A 22,019-nucleotide genomic window follows, 5' to 3' on the forward strand; every position below is an offset into this window, starting at 1 on the left:
AAACTCTCCATTCAGGCTCATGCCACTTTTACTGTTTAATGGAAGCCGTGTCCCCAGTGCTGTCCCTTCTGTGCCACTCATATGTGCCCATGGTGTTACCAACATTCAGGTACTTCCTATCACCTGCAATGCACACACCCAGGCACGGCAAATGCCTGTACTCGGTGCTGTGTGGGGTTAATCAATAGCTATAGCAAACATCCATGTTCATGTAAAGGAGGATGGAGCACAGAGGTGGCTGGTCTCTTCTCCCAGGTAACAAGTGATAGGACAAGAGGAAATGGCCTCAAGCTGAGGGCAGGCTTAGACTGGAGATTAGGAAACAGTTCTCCACCAAAAGGGTGCTCAGGCATTGGAACAGGCTGCCCAGGAAAGTGGTGGAGTTACCGTCCCTGCAAGTGTTGAGGCCCCCACTAACATGGCTTAGTGGCAGCCTGGGCAGTGCTGGGGTAGGGGTGGACAGACTCACTGATCTTAAAGGTCTTTCTTTTCAAACCTGGTTGATTCTATGACTCTATGAAATGTCCTGAGCCTGCAACCACTGTCCTTTAAACCTGAGGAAACTGCAGTGTGGTTCTGCCTGCAGCTTCCTTGCGAGTGCCATGGAGTGAGGTCTGCACCCAGAGTGGCAGAAGTGACTGGGTTCGGTTCACTCAGGTGTTTGCTTGTGTTTTATGTCCTGTGTTTGAGTTCCCCTTCAGAAATCCCTTGTTGTCCCTCAGTAGGGACCAGCACAGCGAGGCCCCAGACTAGGTACTGTTCTACTGTTTCTGTAGGATCCACTGTGTCAACCAGACCTAGCCCAAGGCAAACCACAAAAAGACAGTGCTTGGGAGGCTGGTGTCCACACACCTCATCATACAGTGACAGGTCAGCTAACACAAGGTCCTCTATGCAAAAGAGCTGTGCAAATGTGGTGGCACAAGGGAAGGAAAGGGATCCTGAGCAGACCAACAGCCCGTGCTCACAATGCTGAAAACGGCTTGTAACTTAAATGGGGCGGGATTTAACAGCATGCACCAAAATAACTACTGCGGCATCACCCCAAGCACACGCTTAAATGGACAAAGTAGATAATGTACCACTTTACCAGAACAAGAACAGTTTTACTTTCACTGTTGGAGCAATCACAGCCAGCAAGCCAGGAGGAAGGTGATGTGAACAGAGATAGTCACTTCTGCCTTTATTGACTCGAAGGAAATTGTGACAGCGAGTGTGTTTTAGATGTATTGCCTCTCTTCATCTCTTCTTTCTGAGGTGTGCTGAGCACACACAGCTCTGAATGCTTTCCTGGGAAGCCAGGGATGTTCAGGAGCCATCAGAAACAGGCTAATGAGCTTAGAGGGAAAAGAGAGAGAATTATCACTGTAACCTGAAATCTGACTTGCCTTCTAGGAGACAGCATCACCCAAGGTTATTCTGTCTGCTCCTGAGTGCCACAAGCATGGGAGAAAAATGCTATTCTCTTTTTAGACAGATTAGCTTCCCTTTGGATTCTGATTCATAAAGAACTGAATTGAGGACCTGATTATGAAAACAACAGATTCCCAGCTATCCTTCCACCACACAAACAGCAGTAAAATGCTCCCTGTGAAACACCCCCTCTGCCAGAAGACAAAGATCACAGTTCAATGTTTCCTAGTACAGATGTTTTCTAGACAGATGACAGAATGGGCAAGTGTTCAGATTAATGTTTTATCTTTTTTAACCTCTATTCTGTGCTCTTTGGCACCCGCCTCTTTGGTCTCTAATAATTATGACATCTGTACACATTAATGTACTTTGCACTTTGATTTGTAGATGCTTTATCACAACTGGGTAAACAGTACCCTTAAGCACAGTTTATAAGCAAGGAAACTGAGGTAGCAGGTAGCGGAGTCACGCCTCTAACTCACAGGGCAAATCAACAGCAGACAATGAAGCATGACGCTTTTGGTCTGTTTGGCTTCCAAACCAATTCCAAACAGATTTAATCACCTCATTGTTTTCAAGGGTGTCCCAGTGATCTCACATTTCAGGAAAGCAGGATGAGTTTTCCCATATGGATTTAAATGCATCTCTTATGGGAAAAAACCACAATGCTAACAGGATTTGTCCAAAATTCCCCAGGATGCTCTCGTTTCAGCACAGGAAAGCCCTGTGGTATCAGTTCTAACCCAAAATCGAACAGAAAAGCGACACATTCACAGCTCTTGAGGAGCTGAAGGAACAAGAAACCAAACCCAGCAGCTGAGACAAATCAACAGCCCATGGTACTGGGAGCATAAGCCATACTTTTCTGACAGTTTCACAGGAGAGTGTGAGTCAAGGCAACTGCTGCCAGTCATCCTCTGGGAGAGCACGCCGCTCCCTGGGGCTTGGCCACATCACAGAGGTTGAATGGTATCTTCAGGAGGCATTTTAGACCAGTTCTGGTACTGCGACCTGCACAGAACAGGGCTCTGGTTTGTTGTCTCTCTGTGCTGGGGTTAGGATTTGTGTGTGCTGAGCTGTTTGGCTAACTCAGGTTAAAGTAACGGTGGGAACATTTTAGCCTGAGGAATTCAGGCCTGTAGGAGAATCTGAACTTGAATCCAGCAACTAAAACCAAGCCACTCAGTGGCTGCTTTGTTCATCCAGATGCTGACGCCTGCAGCAATAGCCCAGCTCGCACTGCCAAGCTGTCCACTAAGGTCGCTAGGGCCATGTTATCGCACCAGCCCAAAGTTGTCTCTCTGGGGTGAACGATCATAGAATCATAGAATAGTTTAGGTTGGAAGGGACCTTCAAAGCTCATCTGGTCCAACCCCCTGCAATGAGCAGGGACAACTTCAACTAGATCAGGTTGCCCAGAGCCATGTCCAGCCTGGCCTTGAATGTCTGCAGCGATGGCTCTGGATGGCCAGATGGAGCCCTGCTTCGTTTTTGGTACCAAGTTCAGAGTCATTGTGCATTAAGAGCAAGGGACGTGTATGGGGATGAGGAGGAGTGGGATGGAATGGGATGGGATGGGATGGGTGAAAGAAGCGAAGTCCAACCAACACTAACTTTGGTGATAGTTGAGCTGCTATTATTGATATAGGAAAAAGGGTAGGAAGCCATGGGGAATTTAAAGAAGAAAAGACTGAAGAACAGATTTCTTTGCAATGTGGGAAGGCTGGCAGTAAGTCATAGTAACAGTAACTATGAAAGACTTGGCTATTTCAGTTCTGCTGACTGCTTTATTACAAACAAGCTGTTAACACAGTCCATCTTAAGGCTGTAGAAATACTTCCAACGTATAAAACCCCATCTGAAGGCCAAGAAAGTCGCAATGAAATGGCTGAGACAAAAATTTCATGAGTTGGGGTTGTGTCTCAGGCTAAATTTGTTTGGGAACACTCAGCCAAAACTGGTTTAATCCCTTTCTAATGGCTAACGTCGTTCTTAGAAACCCATTGTTTATCTGACCTCCTCCTAACCCATTAGGAAAATTTCTGGCGATATTTCCCTTTCTCAGTTTCATGCTTTGAAGCATTGCACCCGGAGTTTGGCAGGAGGCAGCTTTCTGTTAGGAAGACACATTGCACCAGCTCTCAAACTGTGCTCAAACTTGGCCGCGTTACAAGCACTTGAGAACCCACTTTGCCTGCGCTTGATGGAGTTCTCGGTTTTTCAGCTCAGATTCCCCAGAGACGTCTGAAGGGAGCAGGTGGTGGTTACTGGCGGCTGCTGGAGGCTGGCAAGGTGAATGACAAGTGTGAAGCTGCGCTCCTCCGCACTCCCCTTGCCCCTTTCCAGCACTGGAGTGGTTCGGATGGGGGGGGGCATCCAAGTGAAGGCAAAACAGGCGAAAGGTAATGGGTGGGATGAAGTAAGGAGGTGAACTAAGGAGCAAAAATGCCTGAGACTGGGTGGGAGACCAGGGAACAAGAGCAGTGGGCTGCACACTGACTATTTTTGTTGTTCCAAGAGGTTTTGCTGCTCCAGAATGAAACATTGCTGAGTTTTGGATCCATCTAATGGTGCTAAGAGGAAAGCAGTCACCTTGCTGGGATTTGGATTAAAGGTTTCTAAAAGCTCAAGGAAATATTCATGTTACGGGACCAGAGCCTCCTGACCGGCTCCAGCATTGAAGAGGGAGAGAAGGAAGAGTGTTTCTTTGGCCACTGAAGGATTTCCACCACATTTCTGCAAAGGAATGAGTATGTGATGCTGAGAGAACAACAGTTTTCATGACAGGCACTAATCTGTGACCTTCATGTCTGGGGTCCCTACAACCCCAGCCAACCAGGAGTTGGGCACAGGTCCTGGACAGCTCTTTGTACAGTTTCTAGGCTTTTCCTATCAGGTACCACCACTTAGGAGGTGATTTGCTCTTACATTTCCATTTTCTCCATCGGAGACACCTCAGAGGGATGCTGTGAGTACAACAGACTGCCTGCTCTGAAGCCATGCAGCCACTAATGATCCCTGTAGGAAAGCCCAAGGAAAACACCCTTATGGGGAGGGTGTGAACAGCAGGTGGCAAAATAGGCTTGAAACCAAATACTATAATTAAAACAGAATTAGTAAATGATTATCATCAATCCTATGCACTGAATAAAGGGAGGGCCCTTCAGAGAGAAAAAAAAATAGCATGAGATCACAATTAAAAGTGACCTTATGGAACATAGAGACAAAAAGGCTCAATTAAAATTGTGCAGGAACCTTGTGCATTACCTTACTTCTGGATGCTTCATTTTGCAGTATTACTAAAGGTCTTCTTTCTTAAAGCTGCCCTTCTGTTTGTATTGCAGGTTCTCCAGTCAAGGAATGGCGATGTCAGCATACAATTGCTGTAACCTCACTTAGCTCATCTCTAACTGACTGTGCACAGTCAAAGAGGCGCACAGTGGGGCTGCAGGCAGCTAAAATCAGTATGGATGGATTTGGAGGGGCTTTTCCCTGCCTTGAAAATCACTCAAAGTATTGCTTTATTGAAAAGAAATGCAAATGAACATCTCTCACTCTTCAGAAGAAGGAGAATTACCCTTTTCTCTCTCTCAGACAATTTGGTGTCTGTTCTTTCTTTGCTTGCTTTGAAAACTGTTCTTTTGAAATTACTTAAGCTGCAGCACTTTCTCCAGCCCTCTGCAGGAATGGCAGTCCATTGGCACTCCATCGGCAGTCCCTTGGCAGTCCATGCTACTAGAAAAAAGTGGAGGAGCTGTCTAGTCTGCAGCCTGAAGGGGGTAGAGGAAAAGATCATTTACCCAGAGACCTTTGGAAAGGTTTAAACTGTGTGTGTGCATTTCTCAGGTTGCAACTTCGTCACCTTGTCAAGGCTGAGCCACAGGATGAAAAGCAGCTTCAGAGTTACTCTTCTGGTGGCCTTCCATTAAAAGCAAATCCACTTCCCAAATTCCAGTCAACCATCCTCTTACAGCCTGGAGGTGAGTGATTGGAGTCAGACAGCCTTTGGCTCTAGCCAAGATAAGCAAAATGGGAAGAACCCAGGTGGATATTTTTCAGCTGAAGTTCATAAAGGTGGAGCTCAGAATAAATTGAAATGGGCAGGGTAACATCCTTTTACCAGTGGGGTGGCCAGGAAATGTCCACTGACACTCTTGGGACTACATTTCCCACCTTTTCACTTCTCATCTGAGTGCATGGGTCATGAAAAACAGTGTGGGAGGAATCCCTTAATCACCTTCTAGCATTCAGGCATCTCCAGCTCCAGACTCAGTCCCCTGAGCACAGGATTGCTGCAGCTCTGCCTCCTAAGAGCTCACAGCAGAGGTGTTCAAAATGTGGTGGGTACTCAAAAGCCAACAGAATCCCAGACTGAGCAGCTGACATACTTTGGCTCTTGTTAGCTTTCCCAGGCTGTGCTTCCTAAGAGCTCACTCTGTTCCATCACTCAGGCCATTAACAAGTATGTTAAACTTTATCAGCCCCAGTATGGACACGTAAGAGATGTCACTAGTGACTAGCCACCAACAGGACTTTGTACCCCTGATCCCACTTCTTTGAGCTCCACAGTTTGAATAATTATCCACCCACTTTATGGTGCACCTTGCCAGTCTGTATCCCACTGATTTAGCTACCAGGATGCTGTGGGAGATGGTGCTAAAGGCTTTGCCAAAGTCAAGTTAATAAATCACATGCATGGCTTTCATGTTTTGTGAAGAACAACCAGCTGTCCTGGGCCCCTTTGCTCTCCATGGCAGCTCTCTCTGGGATCCTGCTAAGCAGAACCCTGAACAAGGTGAAATCTCCTCTTCTGAAGGCAAGAGCAGTAATGCTCTTTGTCCTGCTGACATCTTGCAGGATTTAATATTTCAGGTTTCATGGTTGGTGCTGGCAAATTTACCCTTGGCCACCATGTCCCAGACCGATTCTTCCTTTTTTGTGAACAGCAAACCCTGCAGAGTACCTCCCCTCGCTGTTTTGATTGCCTGTGTCAAGAAATTGTCTTCAGCACACTCCAGAAACCACCTGGATTGTTCCTGACCATACAGCTGTTCCAGTTAGAGTACACCTCTGAGTCAGTCCTAAGGCCTGTGACTGTATGAGATGACTCTACTGACTTCCTCTCCTTGATCAAGTAGCCTGCAGTGACTCACACAACATTGCCTATGTTACTTTGCCTCCTTCTCCTTGTACCCAGCTGGCTCACCACCTGTCCCCTGGTGAAGCTGTAGGCACTCCTCTGCATAAAGCACAAATGCTCCTTGCCCTTTCCAGCCTGTCTTTCCTGAAGAGACTGTGTCCATCTATGGCAACTCTTCACTCATGTGAACTATCCCACCATGTCTCTCTAATACAAATGAAATCACTATCCTGCTGTTGGGGGTTGAAGGGAAAGGCTGGTAATTCCCCCGGTTGTTTCCCACGCTGCATATGTTTGTTTTCAGGTAGCTGAGATGAACCCTTAGCCATGATGTTTTCACAAGGGACAGGAAGGATCATGCTGTAGAGACTCCGGTGAGCGGACCTGAGGGGAGCCCTGCAGAGATCATGAGCATTCAGGTGCCTCTTCGGGCAAGGGGTGTTTGGAGGCCCTGGCTGCATACCAGAGCTGGCTGCACAGGCTTCGCAGGTGCATCACTTTGCAGTCAGAGCTCTCCATCACTGCTGCAGCAATTGCTCCATTAGGAGCTTTTCTCTGATCACACTGAGATCACAGATCAAACTGTGATGGGTTTACTGCTTCTTTTTAGCTAGAACTAACTGTTATAAGAGTGAGCTTTATTGATCTCAGATGGCAGAGATGCCAGCAGCACACAGCTGTGCTGTTTTAGGAAATACTTTGGCTGTCTCCGTAACTGTGTTTGCATTACTGCTGCCCCAAAGGCTGGAAACATGAGGCTTCTTGCAATACGTGTGCTTTCTGCCTCGTAGCTGAGCTGTATACTACAAAATTCAAGGTCATTGTGCTGACTGACATTTGGAGTTGGATAAAGGTTGTTATTGCCAGAAACATAAAGGACCTTTAAAGTCTCAGGTCATCATTTTAGGCTAATTTCTGTGACAACTGCTTTCTGTAACAGAAAGCTTGACCTAACCTGAGCTTTCTCAGGTTCCAATGGAACAAATCCTCAGCCCTGCAAACAGAAATCTGGGTGATCTGTGCTTTGGAACTGCTTCTGCCACGACCCGTCTGTACAAACAAGGCAGCAACACAGATTTAAACAATCAAAATCACCCAGGAGAATGCAGCAAGACTGGGCTGCTTGTTGGGATCCCACCTCGGCTGTGGGAGAGGGTACCCAAGCACACAGACCTCACCCAGCCCTGCCCCACACAGGGCAACACTGCAGGAACTGCCACCGGCAGGGAGCAAGAGGCCTCTGAGCTCTGGCTTTGGAGGAGGAAGAGGGGCATGGCCCTCCCCAGAGGCTGAGCTGAGCAGAGGAGGAGCTGTGGGTTTGAGCCAAGTCCCACATTCAGAGTCCAGCAACTGCAGGGAGAGAGAACAGAGGAGAGGAGAGGAGAAGAGAGGAGAGGGCAGAAACAGTCTTGGGTCAAAGGAGGAAGACCGAGGAGCAGACAGGCTAAGAAATGGCATTATTCCTGTGGCTGGGGTCCCAGCTGTCATCCTGCTGGAGCAGCTTCTCTATCCTGGGAGTTTTTCTAACAGTCTTTACCTTACTTTTTGACTTCATGAAGCGCAGGAGGAAGTGGAGCCGTTACCCGCCGGGCCCAGTGTCACTGCCATTCATTGGGACCATGCTGTGCATTGACTTCCACAACCCCCACCACTCCTTCAAGCAGGTCAGTGCTGACCCCCATGATGAAGCACCCCTCACACAACCACGGGTCCGGGTGGGGTGGGGATGCCCTGGTGCAATCTACCTTTGCACAAAGCTGAAGAACAACGCCTTCTCCAAAGCCCAAGGCAAAGCACATCACTGCCTAAGGACTGACCTGGCTCACACAGATAAATAGGTAATCACACACCAACACCAGCCAGCGTCCATCTCCTCATCTCTGCATGAGCTCAGTGGAAGATGCTGTCATGCCCCCAGTGACAGACAGTGCTTGCTCTGCTGTAAAGCTGGCCACCAACTTAAAACATGGGCAGATGTGGGGGCAAGGGAATGGGGAGATGTACAAACAAGGGAAGACAATCTGTGGGCTGGGGATGTGGCTGCAGGAATGTCAGACATCCCTGTGAGTTACTTAAGCACACCTACAGGCATATGACAGTTTCAGTTGAAGGGATCGGCTTGCAGGATTTGCCCCAGCAGCGATGCCCAAACTCTCGGTAGTGTTCCTATTGAAAGCCAGGGCTTAGCTTTCCTCAAAGGAAAAGCAGAGCACAGCTTGCAGCTGATAAACCACAGGGGTTTTGTGCTTCAGTCTGCAAACTCTAAAGACGTTTCTTCTAGGAAGGCATCGTTCAACTGTCTGCCCAAAATCTGCCAAATAGAGAGACTAAATATAGCATTTGTATTATTTCGTTGCACATAGTCCAAAAGATTACTGCTTTCAAATCACATCACGTCAGGGTCATGCTCACCACAATCTCTTGACTACTAATCACTTTTAATGCTGTATTTCTAAGAGCCAATAAAGTGCTAATTCCCTTTCTAGCCCCACTGCAAATACGGTCTGAAGTACTTCAGCTCCTTGCACTGCTACAGTGCAGAAATACAGACATTCAGCTTTTTAAGTAAAAAAAAAAAAGAAATAAGACAGGAAAAGAAGAGAAAGCAACAGAGCACACTCTGTGGGGCATTGCTACTACTGCACTGTCTTCCAACAGCAGGCTCCCAAGTGCTTTGTTCAGTGTTGCTGACTAGCAGGGGAGCTTCGACCTGCCTTCCCAGGAGTCTATGACCAGTCAAAGGGCTTGTCTACCTGGAGGGGATTTAGCTCCATGGCAAGCTCCCACAGTGGGTATATGGCTGAGGCACGTACTGTGCAGCCATCCTGCTGTTGGCATTATGTCGCTTACAGATCACAACAGGTACAGGCTGTGTGCTGGTTACCACTCCCACTACGTGCACATGCTCCTTTTAGGAAGAAAGTTGACCTGAATTCCAGTGTGGAATTGCCTCTTCCAACCATGTTTCTGGGAGCCATGTTCTGGGTTGATCTTTTAGGAACAAATGCATATTAAAAAAAAGAATATGATACCTATCAGCTTATCATCAATATTTCCTTTCAGCAGAAGCAGACCAACTCAAAACTTGTCTTTCACATCAAAATAAATACAAGTATTAGGAAATAACTCCTTGCTGAGCATGCAGCCTTTGAAAATCCTCATAAAGGTCCTTGACCTTGTGTTGTCAGACAAAATCCAAAAGACTTGCTTCATGGTCAGGATAGGTGTATTCTAAAACTTGGTGCTCACAGAGCATTGATCCCTGCTTCAGCTGCTGTTTGGCACTGCTCTGAGCTGTTGCACTACAAAGACAAAGGTTAAAGATCAGCTGAAGGTCTCCTAATAAAAGCATATAAAAAATCACTAGAAAGTAAAGGCTCTAAGGAAGGAGATGGTGACACTTTTGATGTTACATTCAGCTCTTTTTCAGGGACGTACTTTTTTTATCTTGGCAGCTTCGCAAGACGTTTGGGAACATCTTCAGTCTCCAGAACTGCTGGACCAACGTGGTAGTACTAAACGGGTACAAAACAGTGAAGGAAGCCTTGGTCCACAGATCAGAGGACTTTGCTGACCGGCCATACTTGCCGATGTATGAACATGTGGGCTACGGAGATAAATCTGAAGGCAAGTCCCTTGGAAATGGACATCTCTGCTGGCACTAGCACAAGGAGGAGTGGGTAGATAGAAGGTTTCCTCAGTATGAAGCCACCTTCTCTTGTCCCTCTGGTCAACCTCCTTGTATGTCTGCCACGCTTTGGTGGTGACAAAATGAGATTTGATAAGAAGGGGCTCCCCTTAGTGGCTGTAGTACAGCTCCAGGTGCTAGCACACACCTCTGTAGCAGTGTTAGGACACTATCAGTACTACAACTTTCCTGCCACCATTGGAGCTGGTAGCTCCCAACAGGCAGTGGTTAGTGCCTATGCTCACACCATGTGTGCCATCATCACAAGAAAAGAAGGTAACTTTTTCCCAAGACAGAGCATTACTCAGCATTCATTCTTGGCTGCTGTGCAGTGTCATAAACTCACACAAGATAAGGGTGTAATGCCGAATGGTTTTGGGAAAATGATTCCTTTATCCTTAGTGGCACTTGCTCTCATTGAATGCCCTCTTCACCTTCACCAGCCATCCACAACGCACCTGGAGGTGCAGTAACCTGATTTAAAACTGCTGTATGAACAAGCTGTACAAGATCAGACCCTTTAATTTATCCACACAGACCTGTACCTCCAAACTCACATTCACTCTAGTGAACTTTGCTTCATGTGCAGGTCAGAACTCCTGACATTTCTTCCTCATCCATAATTCCAGGGATTATTGCAGCAAAATACGGGCATGTCTGGAAGGAGCTAAGGAGATTTGCACTCTCTACCTTGAGGAACTTTGGGATGGGAAAGAGATCCTTGGAGGAGCGAGTGACGGAGGAAGCTCGATTTCTGTGTGCTGCAGTTAATGCTGAAGAAGGTTTGTCACATCCGGAAGGATGGAGAAATCATAGAAAAAGGCAACACAGTGATGCAGAGAGAGAAGTAATACTACAGCCACTCTTGTTTGCAAGCAGTGATCTCATACAATCACAGAATAGTTAGGGTTGGAAAGGACCTTAAGATCATCTAGTTCCAACCCCCTGTCAAGGGTAGGGACACCTCCCACTAAACCATGTCACCCAAGGCTCAATCCAACCTAGATCAATCTCTTTCTAAGCACATGCAGTGTTTCTAGTCTATAAGCATTAGGGACCTGCTTTACCTGGAAGCCACTGCTAATTTACACAGTAGGGGTACTGTAACACTAGTCCATTTGAAACAGGAAACAAATAGGAAATAAATAGATATAAAGAGGTAAAATACATAATTGTTCCTAGAGCTATGTAAATATTACCTTTATGAAGTTCAGTGGAACATACTGATATTATCACATGCAATAGAAGTGCAGCAGAAAGTTTTCACAGCGCATCGCCTGTTACCTAAACACAAAGCAAAGGTAATCTGTCAAGTCACAGAACTATCCTGCAACTCAGCTTTTCGAGGAGTTTGCTCCTCTAAACAAGGATCAACCAAATAGTAGAAGGAGATAAGATTTTCACTTCCTAATATGATGCATTTGTACTTGCAGTGGCTTGGGGGCTTTTTCTCTAGATGGCTTGAAGAAGGCATTTGTGTATTCTGGTGGCTCACAGCTAAGGTCTATCAGCTTGGTGTTGCTTAGCTTCATTGCTCGGTCTCCATTTCCATTGTTAGGCCATCCTTTTGATTTACGTTTTCTTGTCAATAATGCTGTCTGCAACGTGATCTACACCACCATCTATGGAGAGCGTTTTGACTATGGTGATGAGACATTCAAGAAGCTGTTACATTTGTTTGAAAACTCCCTGAGAGAAGAAACTGGATTCCTGCCTCAGGTAAACCAAGACCACAGTATGTTCTGTAAGAAGCTGCCCTTTGTTGCTTGTGCTTTCATTATTATTCTTTCTGTATCCCATAATATCTTCTCTCTCTTTGCCTCTGACACCTCAGCTTCTTAACGTGGTGCCCATTTTGTTGCGTATCCCTGGAGTGCCACAGAACGTCTTTCGAAAGCAAAAAGCATTCATGGACTTCATAGACGTGCTCATAGATAAGCACATGAAGACCTGGAACCCTGATGACATTCGAGATTTCACTGATGCGTTTTTAAAGGAAATGGAGAAGGTAGGGTGATGCCAGCAGACCCTCAGGTTCTAGGGCAATTCTTCTGCCTATTTAAGCTCATTGATAGAAGCTGACTTTCCTCATAAAGCTGTATAAACCCTCTTACTATTTCCTATCTTTTAATTCTATGTTTTATCTTGAGAAGGTGTTCACTTCTTCATGCTGTAACCTGCTTTATTAACAGGCCATATTATCTGCTGATGCTTGTTCCCATTTTCTGCCTTCACATTTCCCTCAGAGTCTAGCAACTCCCTTTTTTTTTCAGCCCACAGCAATTTGAAGGCATTTAAAAGGCAATGATTGAGAATTTACTGGTACTTCCAAGTTTGCACCTGGGAACAGGTGAACATGAAAGGTTCTGGGTACGTCAGTGCTTTGACGATTGACTGACCCAAAACTGGTTACAAAACTGCAGCAACAGACTGGCTCTTTGCTCAGTCCACAGCCTGTTTTTAAAGCAAGTTATGACTTGGAAAGATAGCTTCTCCTCTGAGATGTGCATCTTTGAATTGCTTGCTAAGACCTAGCTCCCTACAGGTCAGATGAAGGGAAATCTGAACCTTACTGAAATTAAAAGGAGTCTTTCCTTTGATTCAATCAAGCATGAAGTCAGTATGACATCAAAGGTACTTGCATCAGCCCCTCTATCCACATGTTTCTACACATGCATTCACTTAATGTCAAGTGCCAGATGAGCAATAGTAGCAAATTCAGACTGCAAATTGCTCCCACCATCCAAGTCCTCAGTCTGGACTGCTGCTCTGCATAACAAACCCTGCAGTGCTGGGGGCACTGGGCACCTCCCATCCATGCACAGGCAGAGCAACGTGACCTACGTTAGTTACTCTGCACTGAGCAGTACTATTTGGGGGTGGACATACGCCTACCATGTTGCCTCTTGTCACAAGGTTCCCTGATCAGCCAATCTGATAAATCCTACTGGGTTAACTTGGGTCAGCCCCATAGCTCCTTTGCCAGAGATCTTTTATTGGAGTAACAGCTGAGTCTTAAATGCCTTATTAATTGCTACCCACATTACAACAGCATCAAAATATACAGAATAACTTAATAGAAGCTAGTCCCTAGGAAAGGAAAGTATAAAGAGGATTAGGAAAGACAAGCAGATGAACTCATGCAGAGAGCTTGTCATATCTCATATGCTAACAAATTTGAGCTCAATTAGCATTTGGATGACAGACCAGTTTTGCTGAAATTGGTGTTGCAGACTTAATAGGCAGCAATAATACCCTGATTTTTTTCTTTTTTTTTTTTTAATTGTAAGGAAATAGCAGGGCAGGAGCAGATAATCTGTAATGCACAGCTATAGAGAACCCCCTCAAGATACTGCTCATTCTGCTTTTGCCACATCAATGCAGCCTCCTCTCTACAGTGTGAGTTCTATGATCTGATGAAACCTCATTAACTGTGTTCCACCTTCTCTGGGGGAGGATCTCATGGCAAGTGGTGGGGGGGGCTGCTGTCTGTCTGAGTTGAGAGCACAAGGAATTCACTTCTGTCCTGAAGGCAAGCATAGCTTTCATCTCTCAGGATACAGGAGATGGCTGATGACCTTCAAATACAGGAGGTAACAAGGTTAGTGAAGTACATCAGCCACACAGAGACTATGGTCTGTATTGTGCTCTACCCCATCCCACCCCCCACCCCCCCAGTGAACTTCTTGGTCAGCAAAAATGGATCTAGTGTTTCTCAGTACTTCTCTGGAACAATGGTTTTCTCACCCAGCGAGTACCCCGGCTCCTATCACCCACTTGTTTGCCCTCCATAGGGTGAGGAGGCTGAAAAGAGTGGTTTCAACTATAACAACCTTCGTCTGGTGACCGCAGACTTGTTTTCAGCTGGTTCTGATACCACCGCCATCACTCTCCGGTGGGCACTACTGTACATGATTCTCCACCCGGAAATACAGAGTAAGTCAGAAGACAGGCAGAGGTATGGTGTCTTCCCTTCAAACCTCATGTTTCTGTGGGAGACTGAACATATGTCCATGGTTTGGGGCTCTTGCAACGAGGAACAGCTTTGGTGATAGTTGGTCTAGCAGAAACAAGGAGAAACACTTCCCAAATGTAGCTGTTCTGGCAGGGGGATGCCCTGATAAAAAGACTGGAGACAGAAGGGCAAGCTCACTCTAGCCTTCATTTTGAAGGCTACCTGGGGACCAGTGTCGAGTACCCTCCTTCCAGTATCTGGGATAGATGCTAATCTTGTTTAATATTCGACTGCCACATGCCCAGGTACCATTGCAGCTGCACAGAGAAGGGGTGAGGTAACACACCAAGTGACAAGACCTTTATTAAAGACACTGTGCACAAAGAATAGTTATACAAATGGCGCTGAGCAACTGAAAACAACTGCATTCCCCTCTAGCTTCTCTTGCTTTCTCTAATTGCATGTCCGGCTTTCAATCAGTGTCTACAATCTCATGCTGCCAGTCTTCCTACAGCTTGTACCAGCCTCTCCTGTTTATGTAAAGGCATTCTAATTCCACAGCTGCTTTGATTCCAGGTAAGGTCCAAGCAGAGATCGATAAAGTGATTGGCAAAGAGCAATCACCCACTATGAAGGACCAAGTGAACATGCACTACACCAATGCTGTGATCCATGAAACACAACGCATGGGGGACATCGCTCCTGTTGGACTACCTCACATGACGTACCGGGACACGGAGTTGCAAGGCTTCTTCATTCCCAAGGTGACTGTGACCAGATAGGCATTGCAGCATCATCTACCTGTGCAGACCAGGCATGAGGTGTGGGTGACCCCACACAACTCTGCAGCAGTGCACCTCCAGACCCAAGTAGAATCACTGGTGAGCACTGAAGTAGGGCATTTTGAAATGCTAAATCCAGGCAGATGGTCACATTTGTGCTCTAGGTTCAAGCTGGTTATGTGGGAACCCAACTGCAGTGGCAGCTCAGTGCAAAGGTTTGCTTTCCTCTTGATGAACTGTGACATTTACTGTCCATGTTGGAGGGAGAAAGTAACAGAGCCTAACAGGCTCACTGCAGGCACATGGCACCAGCTTACTGGCTTTCCTAAGACGTTAGTAGTTAAGACTCTAATCTCTGAAGCTATTCAAATTCCACTGGCATTCAGTCTGCTGCCACTGTGCCAGGCAGCTGCCCTGGCAGAAATACAATACAATACAATTTTTAGCCTTGCAATATCTCCTCTGGTTTAGAACACTGACACATGAAACAAGAAAGCTTTGCAATTTCCTATGGCACCTGAGAAAGGTGGGCTTTGAAGTCAGTCAGTCAGTCAGCTTTTTCTCTCTGGCTACACAAGTAGTCCAGGAGGATCTGACCAGCGGAGGCTGTTTCCACTGTGTAAATAAGTAAGTAAATAAATAAATAAAATTCACATTTGCATACAATGGCCTTTGTAAAGATACCAACTGCTGAAGTTCAGATGCTTCAGAGCATAGGGCAGGCATCACATCTCATTTGAAAAGTGCCCTGCCTTACCTCTGTTTAAATAAGATACTGAGGAGGAGCTTGGTGCTGTATTCTGAAGCACCAAATAATGGTTGCTATTCGATGGGAGAAACAGACTAAAGGGGGATCAGCACAGATCCATGGTGTCAAGATAATGCTGCTGTTCTCACATAACTTATTTCCTCTTGTGGGGGAGTGCAGGGGACAACAATCATCACCAACTTGTCTTCCGTGCTGAAGGATGAGGCAGTCTGGGAGAAGCCAAACGAGTTCTACCCTGAACACTTCCTGGATGCAAACAGGCAGTTTGTGAAGCCAGAGGCCTTCCTGCCTTTCTCAGCAGGTAAATCTGAGGGGAGGAGCCAGCTGGAAGCCAGAGACACAGCAGGAGGAGTTATCTGTTCCTCCTGCCACAGTTCCAGTGTGGTTTAATATCCTCTTTCACGGACACTTTTCTACTTCTCCCTCTCTTGCAGGTCGCCGTGCCTGCCTGGGGGAACAGCTGGCCAGGATGGAGCTCTTTATCTTCTTTACCACACTCCTGCAGAAATTCACCTTTGTGCTCCCCAAAGACCAGCCCAGGCCACGGGAGGATGGTCGCTTTGCCCTCACAAGCTCCCCACACCCATTCCTGGTACAAGCTATCCCAAGATAAATGTGCACCGCTCTCCTTTCACTCACACACCACCAATGCAAACTGTGTTAGGAAGGTTGCAGGTCTAGGGCAGGACCATGCCAGGTTCCACTCAAGACCTCTTTAATTCCAGACCTGGATTATGAATGGGACAGCCATAGCAAGTTATGAACTATGATCAAATCTGCAAGTACATATATGCCTCATTAGCCAGCTCTGCTGTACTCTGGGCTCTCATCAGTTGCAGAAGCAGTTCACTGAGTGCCCAGCTGCTGAAAGAATCATTAGTCCTGAATTTTATTGAAAAAACCAAGGGTATCCTGGGTAAAACACAACCCTGGGGGCTAGCCAATTCTAGGAACAAAAAACAACCTTGGAAACACCTCTAAGGTCCTCCTGGCCCGTGCTCCTCCTAGCTAGCCCTACTGCATACCCAGCCACACTGCCTCCCATGAGGTGCTGTCCCACAGCCTTTGCCTGGTGCCCAGGGGAGTCCAGTTGTAGATTTCAGAGCTACCTCTCCTTCTGCAGTATTCATGACAAATTGTTTTGCAAGGTGTTAAGATATGGCGATGATCAGCTCAGTAGCTGCTTTTTAACCACATGGCTGACATGACCATAGCATAAATGAGCATCTATGCGTAATCACTAGTAAAAGAAAATCTCTGAAACTGAGGGCACATTTCACACATCATATCTATATTTCTAATAGTAATTTTGGAAGCTATGAAAATCATTGATTTATGCAAATGCTTATTAATCTTACTATTAAAGAGTTACTTTGCAGGAACCGCACATTTATGCTTTTCATCTACAAGACAGTCTGAAAGAATAAGTCACCTAGAAAGTTGTCATTCTCACGCCTCCTCTTTGTGGTTGTCTCACAGTCCTGCTATACACCTGCCTTGGCTACTCACTTGACATTTCTCCTCTTACAGTCAGCACCCAAGCTGTTGCCTTCAAGATCCTTTCAGTGTTACTCTTCTGGTTGGCCTAATGACACTGCACTGAACACCTTCAGGTTTATGGCTACCAGCACACACATAAATGTTTTTAAAGAGAAAGTTTCATAGTTTTGGAATGGTTTGGGTTGGAAGGGACCTTAAAGGTCACCTAGTTCCAACCCCTGCCACGGGGGGGTCAGTGAACTACACTTCGAACAAAAAGGTTTCCAGCACTCATGTATCTGGACAAACAGTGTGGCTACACCAAGAGTAAGGACTGTCTTTCTAGCAGGCAAGAATGCACTGAAAGTGAACCTTCGTGTGCAAACGTCAGCTGGTGTGGCTTTTTGGAGGGCAAAAGGGGACAAAGAGGTCACTGTTGCACAACACAGATCTAGCGCTGATAACTGGGAAAGGGAAAGCAAATTCTTCAAGCCGAACACTGCCGTACAAGCCCCCCAGCTGGTGCTGGGCTGGGGCAGGTAGGACGGGTACTAGAAGGGGGCTGCTGTGAGAACAGGGTCCCTGCTGAGCAGCGCTCTGCTGCCTCCTGTCACCCTGCAGGTGACACCCACGGCCAGCGGCAGCCCTGCACAGTCTCCTCCTCCAGGGAGGCTGACCCGGGCGGCGAGGGCCCCTCCGCTCCGCTGCTCCGCCACCTCCCGACTCTCCTCCCAGGGCCAGCCGGGCGGCGCATACACAAACGCCCCAAGAGGCGGGGCACACCGCGGACCCGCCCACCCGGCCTGGTAATGCGCCGCGCAGCTAGCTGTGATTGGCGTTTTTTCTAACCAATGGGATGAGAGATACAGGGCCAAAAGGATTGAGTGGCAGAACAGCTGACCAATAGGAACTCGCCGTTCCGGTGCGCGATCCTATCGGCAACGGGGAGGGGGCGGGATGCGCCTCTCCGAGGGTCGCTGCGGAGGTGGTGGCTGCAACAAGATGGCGGTAGCGGGCAAAGGAGCGGCGGCTGCCTTGGTGAAGCCCATCTTCAGCCGGGACCTGGGCGAGGCGAAGCGGAGAGTGAGAGAACTGTACCGGGCCTGGTACCGAGAGGTGCCCAACACCGGTGAGGGGCGCATGCGCGGAGCGACAGCTCAAGGTCGTAACGGTGTTCTTAAAGGGCCCGTCGGGGGGTGCTGGTTATCCTCGTGGGGGACGGGTCCCGTCGGCGCTCTCTCCCCGCTGCGCGTGGGACAAGGGGACGCGATTGTTTGGGGCCTGACAGCGGCTGCTGGGCTGTGGGGTCCCCGCCGGCCCGCTTGCTTCTACTGCCGGAGGCCTGGGCAGGAAAGCCCCTTCTCATTCCTTACTTGTCATTCGTTTTTCCTAGCCAAGCAAAAGAGAAATTAAGCTGTAACGTTCCGGAACGGGTGTGTGTGGCATGATAACCTCCTTCCTTAAAATTGCATTGGGACTCGTACTATGGCTGTTGTTTATGTGCCTTAATCGTGTTAGGCTGGCAGACATTGCAAAAGTAAATGACTGTGTAGTGTTTTATATGGCCGAGTTGCATGCTGTCCGTGAAAAATAATGAAAAGTAATACAGATAGCCTGTGTGGGTGTTGTGTTTTTCGTAGTCCACCTATACCAGCTGGACATCACGGTGAAGCAGGGGCGTAACAAGGTGCGGGAGATGTTCATGAAGAATGCCCACGTAACAGACCCACGGGTGGTAGACATGCTGGTTATTAAGGTACAAACAAGTTATTCTCTTTTTGTTGAAGTAGCAGAGAATGCGAGAGTCCATAATTAATGTGGTGGAGGAGAGGGACAGCTTTATTTTAGCTTGTGCTAGAGAGGAGTTGCCTCTTGCAGTCCAAATTGGTTTATCTCTGTCAACAAACCTGTTGATAAGGGATCAAGCTGCTTTTTAGTGTGCAGAGGAGTAGGGTCTTAGCTCACCTAAGTCAAAGATGCAATTTGTTGTCAGTTTGTTGTGGGTTTTTTGGGGTGGCATATATTTTCTTGTTGGGTTCAGGTTTGGGATTTTTTTTTAAATAATGGCAAAGAAAGGGGAAAAAGATGCTGCCAGCTAGTTTGTAATGAAATTTCTACAGTACTTCCTTATGTTGGGATAGGGTTTTCTTCACTAGTGCAGAAAGATCCATTAGAGTTGCAGTACTTGGTGGGTTGGCTTTGAGTGGCAGAACACCCCACCTTTGTAACACATCTGGTCATGTCTCAGGCCTAAGAGGCCTGTCTGGTTCAGTGCAATAATCAGCATGCCAAGAGTAGAGCAAGAGTTCAAAACAGACCTCTGCAGTTCTAATGCATTAGAATGCTTTCAGTCGAGGACTGCTGTGCTCACCTGTTGCATTTCTTGCACTTAAGAGACAGACAGTCTGTCTTTACACAAGTAAAAAATTCTGGAAAGAAAACTCTAGATTATACTGTAGGTGACAATTCCAGGCAGTCCCATTTTGCCCCATGCTGCCTGCCATCCTCTGAAACCAGTACAATATTCCTAGACCAGAGTCATGAAGAAGTTATGTTTGATATCTCTGTGGTAGGGATACCAGTGCAAAGCACTCAGCAGCAATTTTGCTTGGTTTCACAGCTAACTTGCCACTACTAAAAAAATTAGAGGTGCATGAAATTTGGGAATGTGCTGTAGAATTTTATGGGGGTGCCAGTCATGAGAGAAACATGAGAAGTTCTAAGAAGGTTCCCTTGTCTATTCCACAGGGCTGGAAAGCTGCACTGTAGAGACAAGCAACTTGTTAGTACAAGACCTGAAGCTGTACAGCCACAAGGCAGGAACAATGTATATATTTGTGTCACAGCATAGGAGATACAGGCAGCCTTTAGGGGAGTACAGAACTGTTGATGTTCCTATCTCAAGGGTGTTTCTAAGTGCATTCAAATACATTTCATAGTGCTTCATAGTTAGATTTGGGCTCTAATTGAGAATTAGTCTAAAATTATTTTGTCTGTGTGCAGGGAAAAATGGAACTTCAAGAAACCATCCATGTATGGAAGCAAAGGACTCACATCATGAGGTATTTCCATGAGACGGAAACCCCACAACCTAAAGACTTTCTTTCCAAATTCTATGCAGGCCACAATCCCTGAGAGATCGACTCTTGTGTCCTCCTGCCTTGTATTATAAATAAAGTTCTATGCAGTAGAAAATAAAAAATCCATACAGAGAGATTGTATAGCATGTTAGGAGCCTAGAGACTAACTGAATCCAGTGTGTGTGCAATTCGTTATGATCTGTATGAAGAGCTGTGATTTCCTAGTTTTGCCATTGTATATTTCCAGTTGATGGAGTTTGTCCCATCACTTGCTCTGGAGTGTCTGCTGAGTCACCAGAACGCATCCTGGCTGTGGGGCTTTCTGTTTAGCCTGCAGCCCCGTGCATAAGCCTCAGCCCCATGGAAGAAAGAGTGGGTCTTCAGAAAAGCCAGTGTAGTTGCAGAAATATTCTCATGCTTGAGGCCTGTCCATTTTCATACAGTGTTTTGCAGTTTCATGCTATGACTTTGTTGACCTTGTGTTTTTTACTTGGACATTAGTCTCTATTTACTTCCTCACAGAGAATGGCATAAAATCCAATAGGCAAATACAACCTTTTGTGCAATAAAAAGATCAGCAGAGTCAATTTCCCTGCTGTAAAGTGAAATTACCTGGAAAAACAGGAATTTGCACTGTTGCCTGTAATAGGGAGGCTCTATTAGAACTTCTGAGGCTTTGCAGAAGGTGGTGTCCTGTCACCTTAATTGAATCAGGAATCACTAGCTCTGTTTTGAGAAGGGTAAGGGGAATTTGTTTTCTCACCAGTCAGAACAGGTTTTCAGGAGGTAACTCATGTGCTGGAGCTCCCCCATGCATGATCAGCATTGTGTCTTTGTAGTATGCTCAAACTTCTCTTCATCTATGGCCAAGTAATAGCACATTCTTCCCCATCTGAGGCCTGTAAAGCAGCATTCCTCAGGGATGTGTATATCAGGGCTTTGTGTGTGGTGCCTTTAAAGACAGGATTGACACAGGAAGGGCCAGGAGAGACAGTGGGATAAAATAGTGATAGGGAATTTGGCAGTACAATAAAAAGGAGCAGGGCCATGTTCAGTTCAGAAGAACAGATGAACTGGAGCAACCCTTCTCAGGCAGTTTTGCAGGATGAAGGGGGCAATTTGAACAGTGGTGACTCAAGAACCTGCCAGCTGCGTTCAGCTCTTAGGTTACAGTTCACTTAAATTGCAGCCTCCCTTTCTCTCAGTAGCTAGTTACAGAGCAAACATGGGAAACAGGGCCAAGTAAAAAAGGGAGCAACTGTGGCTGTTTGAACTGTACACCATGCTAATGTGTGCAACATTAGAAGAAACTTTTTAATACTATGTGAATACTGAAGGGAAAAGTGGGCAGTGAAGAGGCCAGACATAGCAATAGGAAACCATGAGAGAGGCACTGGGGTAATGCTACTTTGGGGAAAAATAATTTTTTCCTAACCTCTTAAGGTATTTGAGAAAACAGGTGGTCTGATGTGACTGATGTGACACATGCCCTAATTGTAGAAAAGACCTTTTAAAGTCTACTATGTAAGGATTTAATTAGAGTAGTAAATACGAAGAGTTGTTTATACCCTGTTAAGAAAATAAATGTAATAGGGCTCCTACAGAAGTAAGTAGTGAACTGCTGAGGAAATACTAGGAACTTGGGAGTCAGTGTTCAGAGATTCTCACTGTTCAGAGATTAAATGCTGTAAGACATCAGTGAGTTAAGTTTGC

The 22,019-nt window shown here is 46.5% G+C and overlaps 2 protein-coding genes across 3 annotated transcripts; both read left to right on the forward strand.

The window, feature by feature from the left end:
- The first annotated feature begins 8,004 nt into the window (after positions 1-8,004).
- LOC101869501 (cytochrome P450 2D6) lies at positions 8,005-16,965 on the forward strand. Its single transcript, XM_005150512.3, has 9 exons — positions 8,005-8,217; positions 10,009-10,180; positions 10,871-11,023; positions 11,800-11,960; positions 12,076-12,249; positions 14,036-14,177; positions 14,773-14,960; positions 15,907-16,048; positions 16,182-16,965. The coding sequence occupies exons 1-9, from the start codon at positions 8,005-8,007 to the stop codon at positions 16,358-16,360; spliced, it is 1,524 nt and encodes a 507-aa protein (XP_005150569.3). The 3' UTR covers positions 16,361-16,965.
- Positions 16,966-18,176: 1,211 nt separating this feature from the next.
- On the forward strand, positions 18,177-20,440 carry NDUFA6 (NADH:ubiquinone oxidoreductase subunit A6). Of its 2 annotated transcripts, XM_031050022.1 has the most exons (4): positions 18,177-18,355; positions 18,867-18,982; positions 19,975-20,042; positions 20,230-20,360. In XM_031050022.1, the coding sequence occupies exons 1-3, from the start codon at positions 18,184-18,186 to the stop codon at positions 19,993-19,995; spliced, it is 309 nt and encodes a 102-aa protein (XP_030905882.1). In that variant the 5' UTR covers positions 18,177-18,183; the 3' UTR covers positions 19,996-20,042; positions 20,230-20,360. The 2 variants fall into 2 exon arrangements, with proteins under 2 accessions (XP_030905882.1, XP_005150360.2); XM_005150303.2 differs by lacking the exon at positions 19,975-20,042 and having other exon boundaries at positions 20,230-20,440.
- Positions 20,441-22,019: the final 1,579 nt, after the last annotated feature.

Source organism: Melopsittacus undulatus, chromosome 5 (assembly GCF_012275295.1).
Source record: "Melopsittacus undulatus isolate bMelUnd1 chromosome 5, bMelUnd1.mat.Z, whole genome shotgun sequence".
NCBI classification, from domain to species: domain Eukaryota; kingdom Metazoa; phylum Chordata; class Aves; order Psittaciformes; family Psittaculidae; genus Melopsittacus; species Melopsittacus undulatus.

What these genes read in the sequence shown, in the direction of transcription:
- LOC101869501 (XM_005150512.3), top strand. Translation starts at nt 8,005, where the DNA reads ATGGCATTATTCCTGTGGCTGGGGTCCCAGCTGTCATCCTGCTGGAGC. An exon ending in TGCAGTTAATGCTGAAGAAG is followed by an intron (nt 11,024 to 11,799) that starts GTTTGTCACATC and finishes TTCCATTGTTAG; the next exon opens with GCCATCCTTTTGATTTACGT. An exon ending in TCTCCACCCGGAAATACAGA is followed by an intron (nt 14,178 to 14,772) that starts GTAAGTCAGAAG and finishes CTTTGATTCCAG; the next exon opens with GTAAGGTCCAAGCAGAGATC.
- NDUFA6 (XM_005150303.2), top strand. Translation starts at nt 18,184, where the DNA reads ATGCGCCTCTCCGAGGGTCGCTGCGGAGGTGGTGGCTGCAACAAGATG. An exon ending in CCGAGAGGTGCCCAACACCG is followed by an intron (nt 18,356 to 18,866) that starts GTGAGGGGCGCA and finishes TGTTTTTCGTAG; the next exon opens with TCCACCTATACCAGCTGGAC. An exon ending in TAGACATGCTGGTTATTAAG is followed by an intron (nt 18,983 to 20,229) that starts GTACAAACAAGT and finishes GTCTGTGTGCAG; the next exon opens with GGAAAAATGGAACTTCAAGA.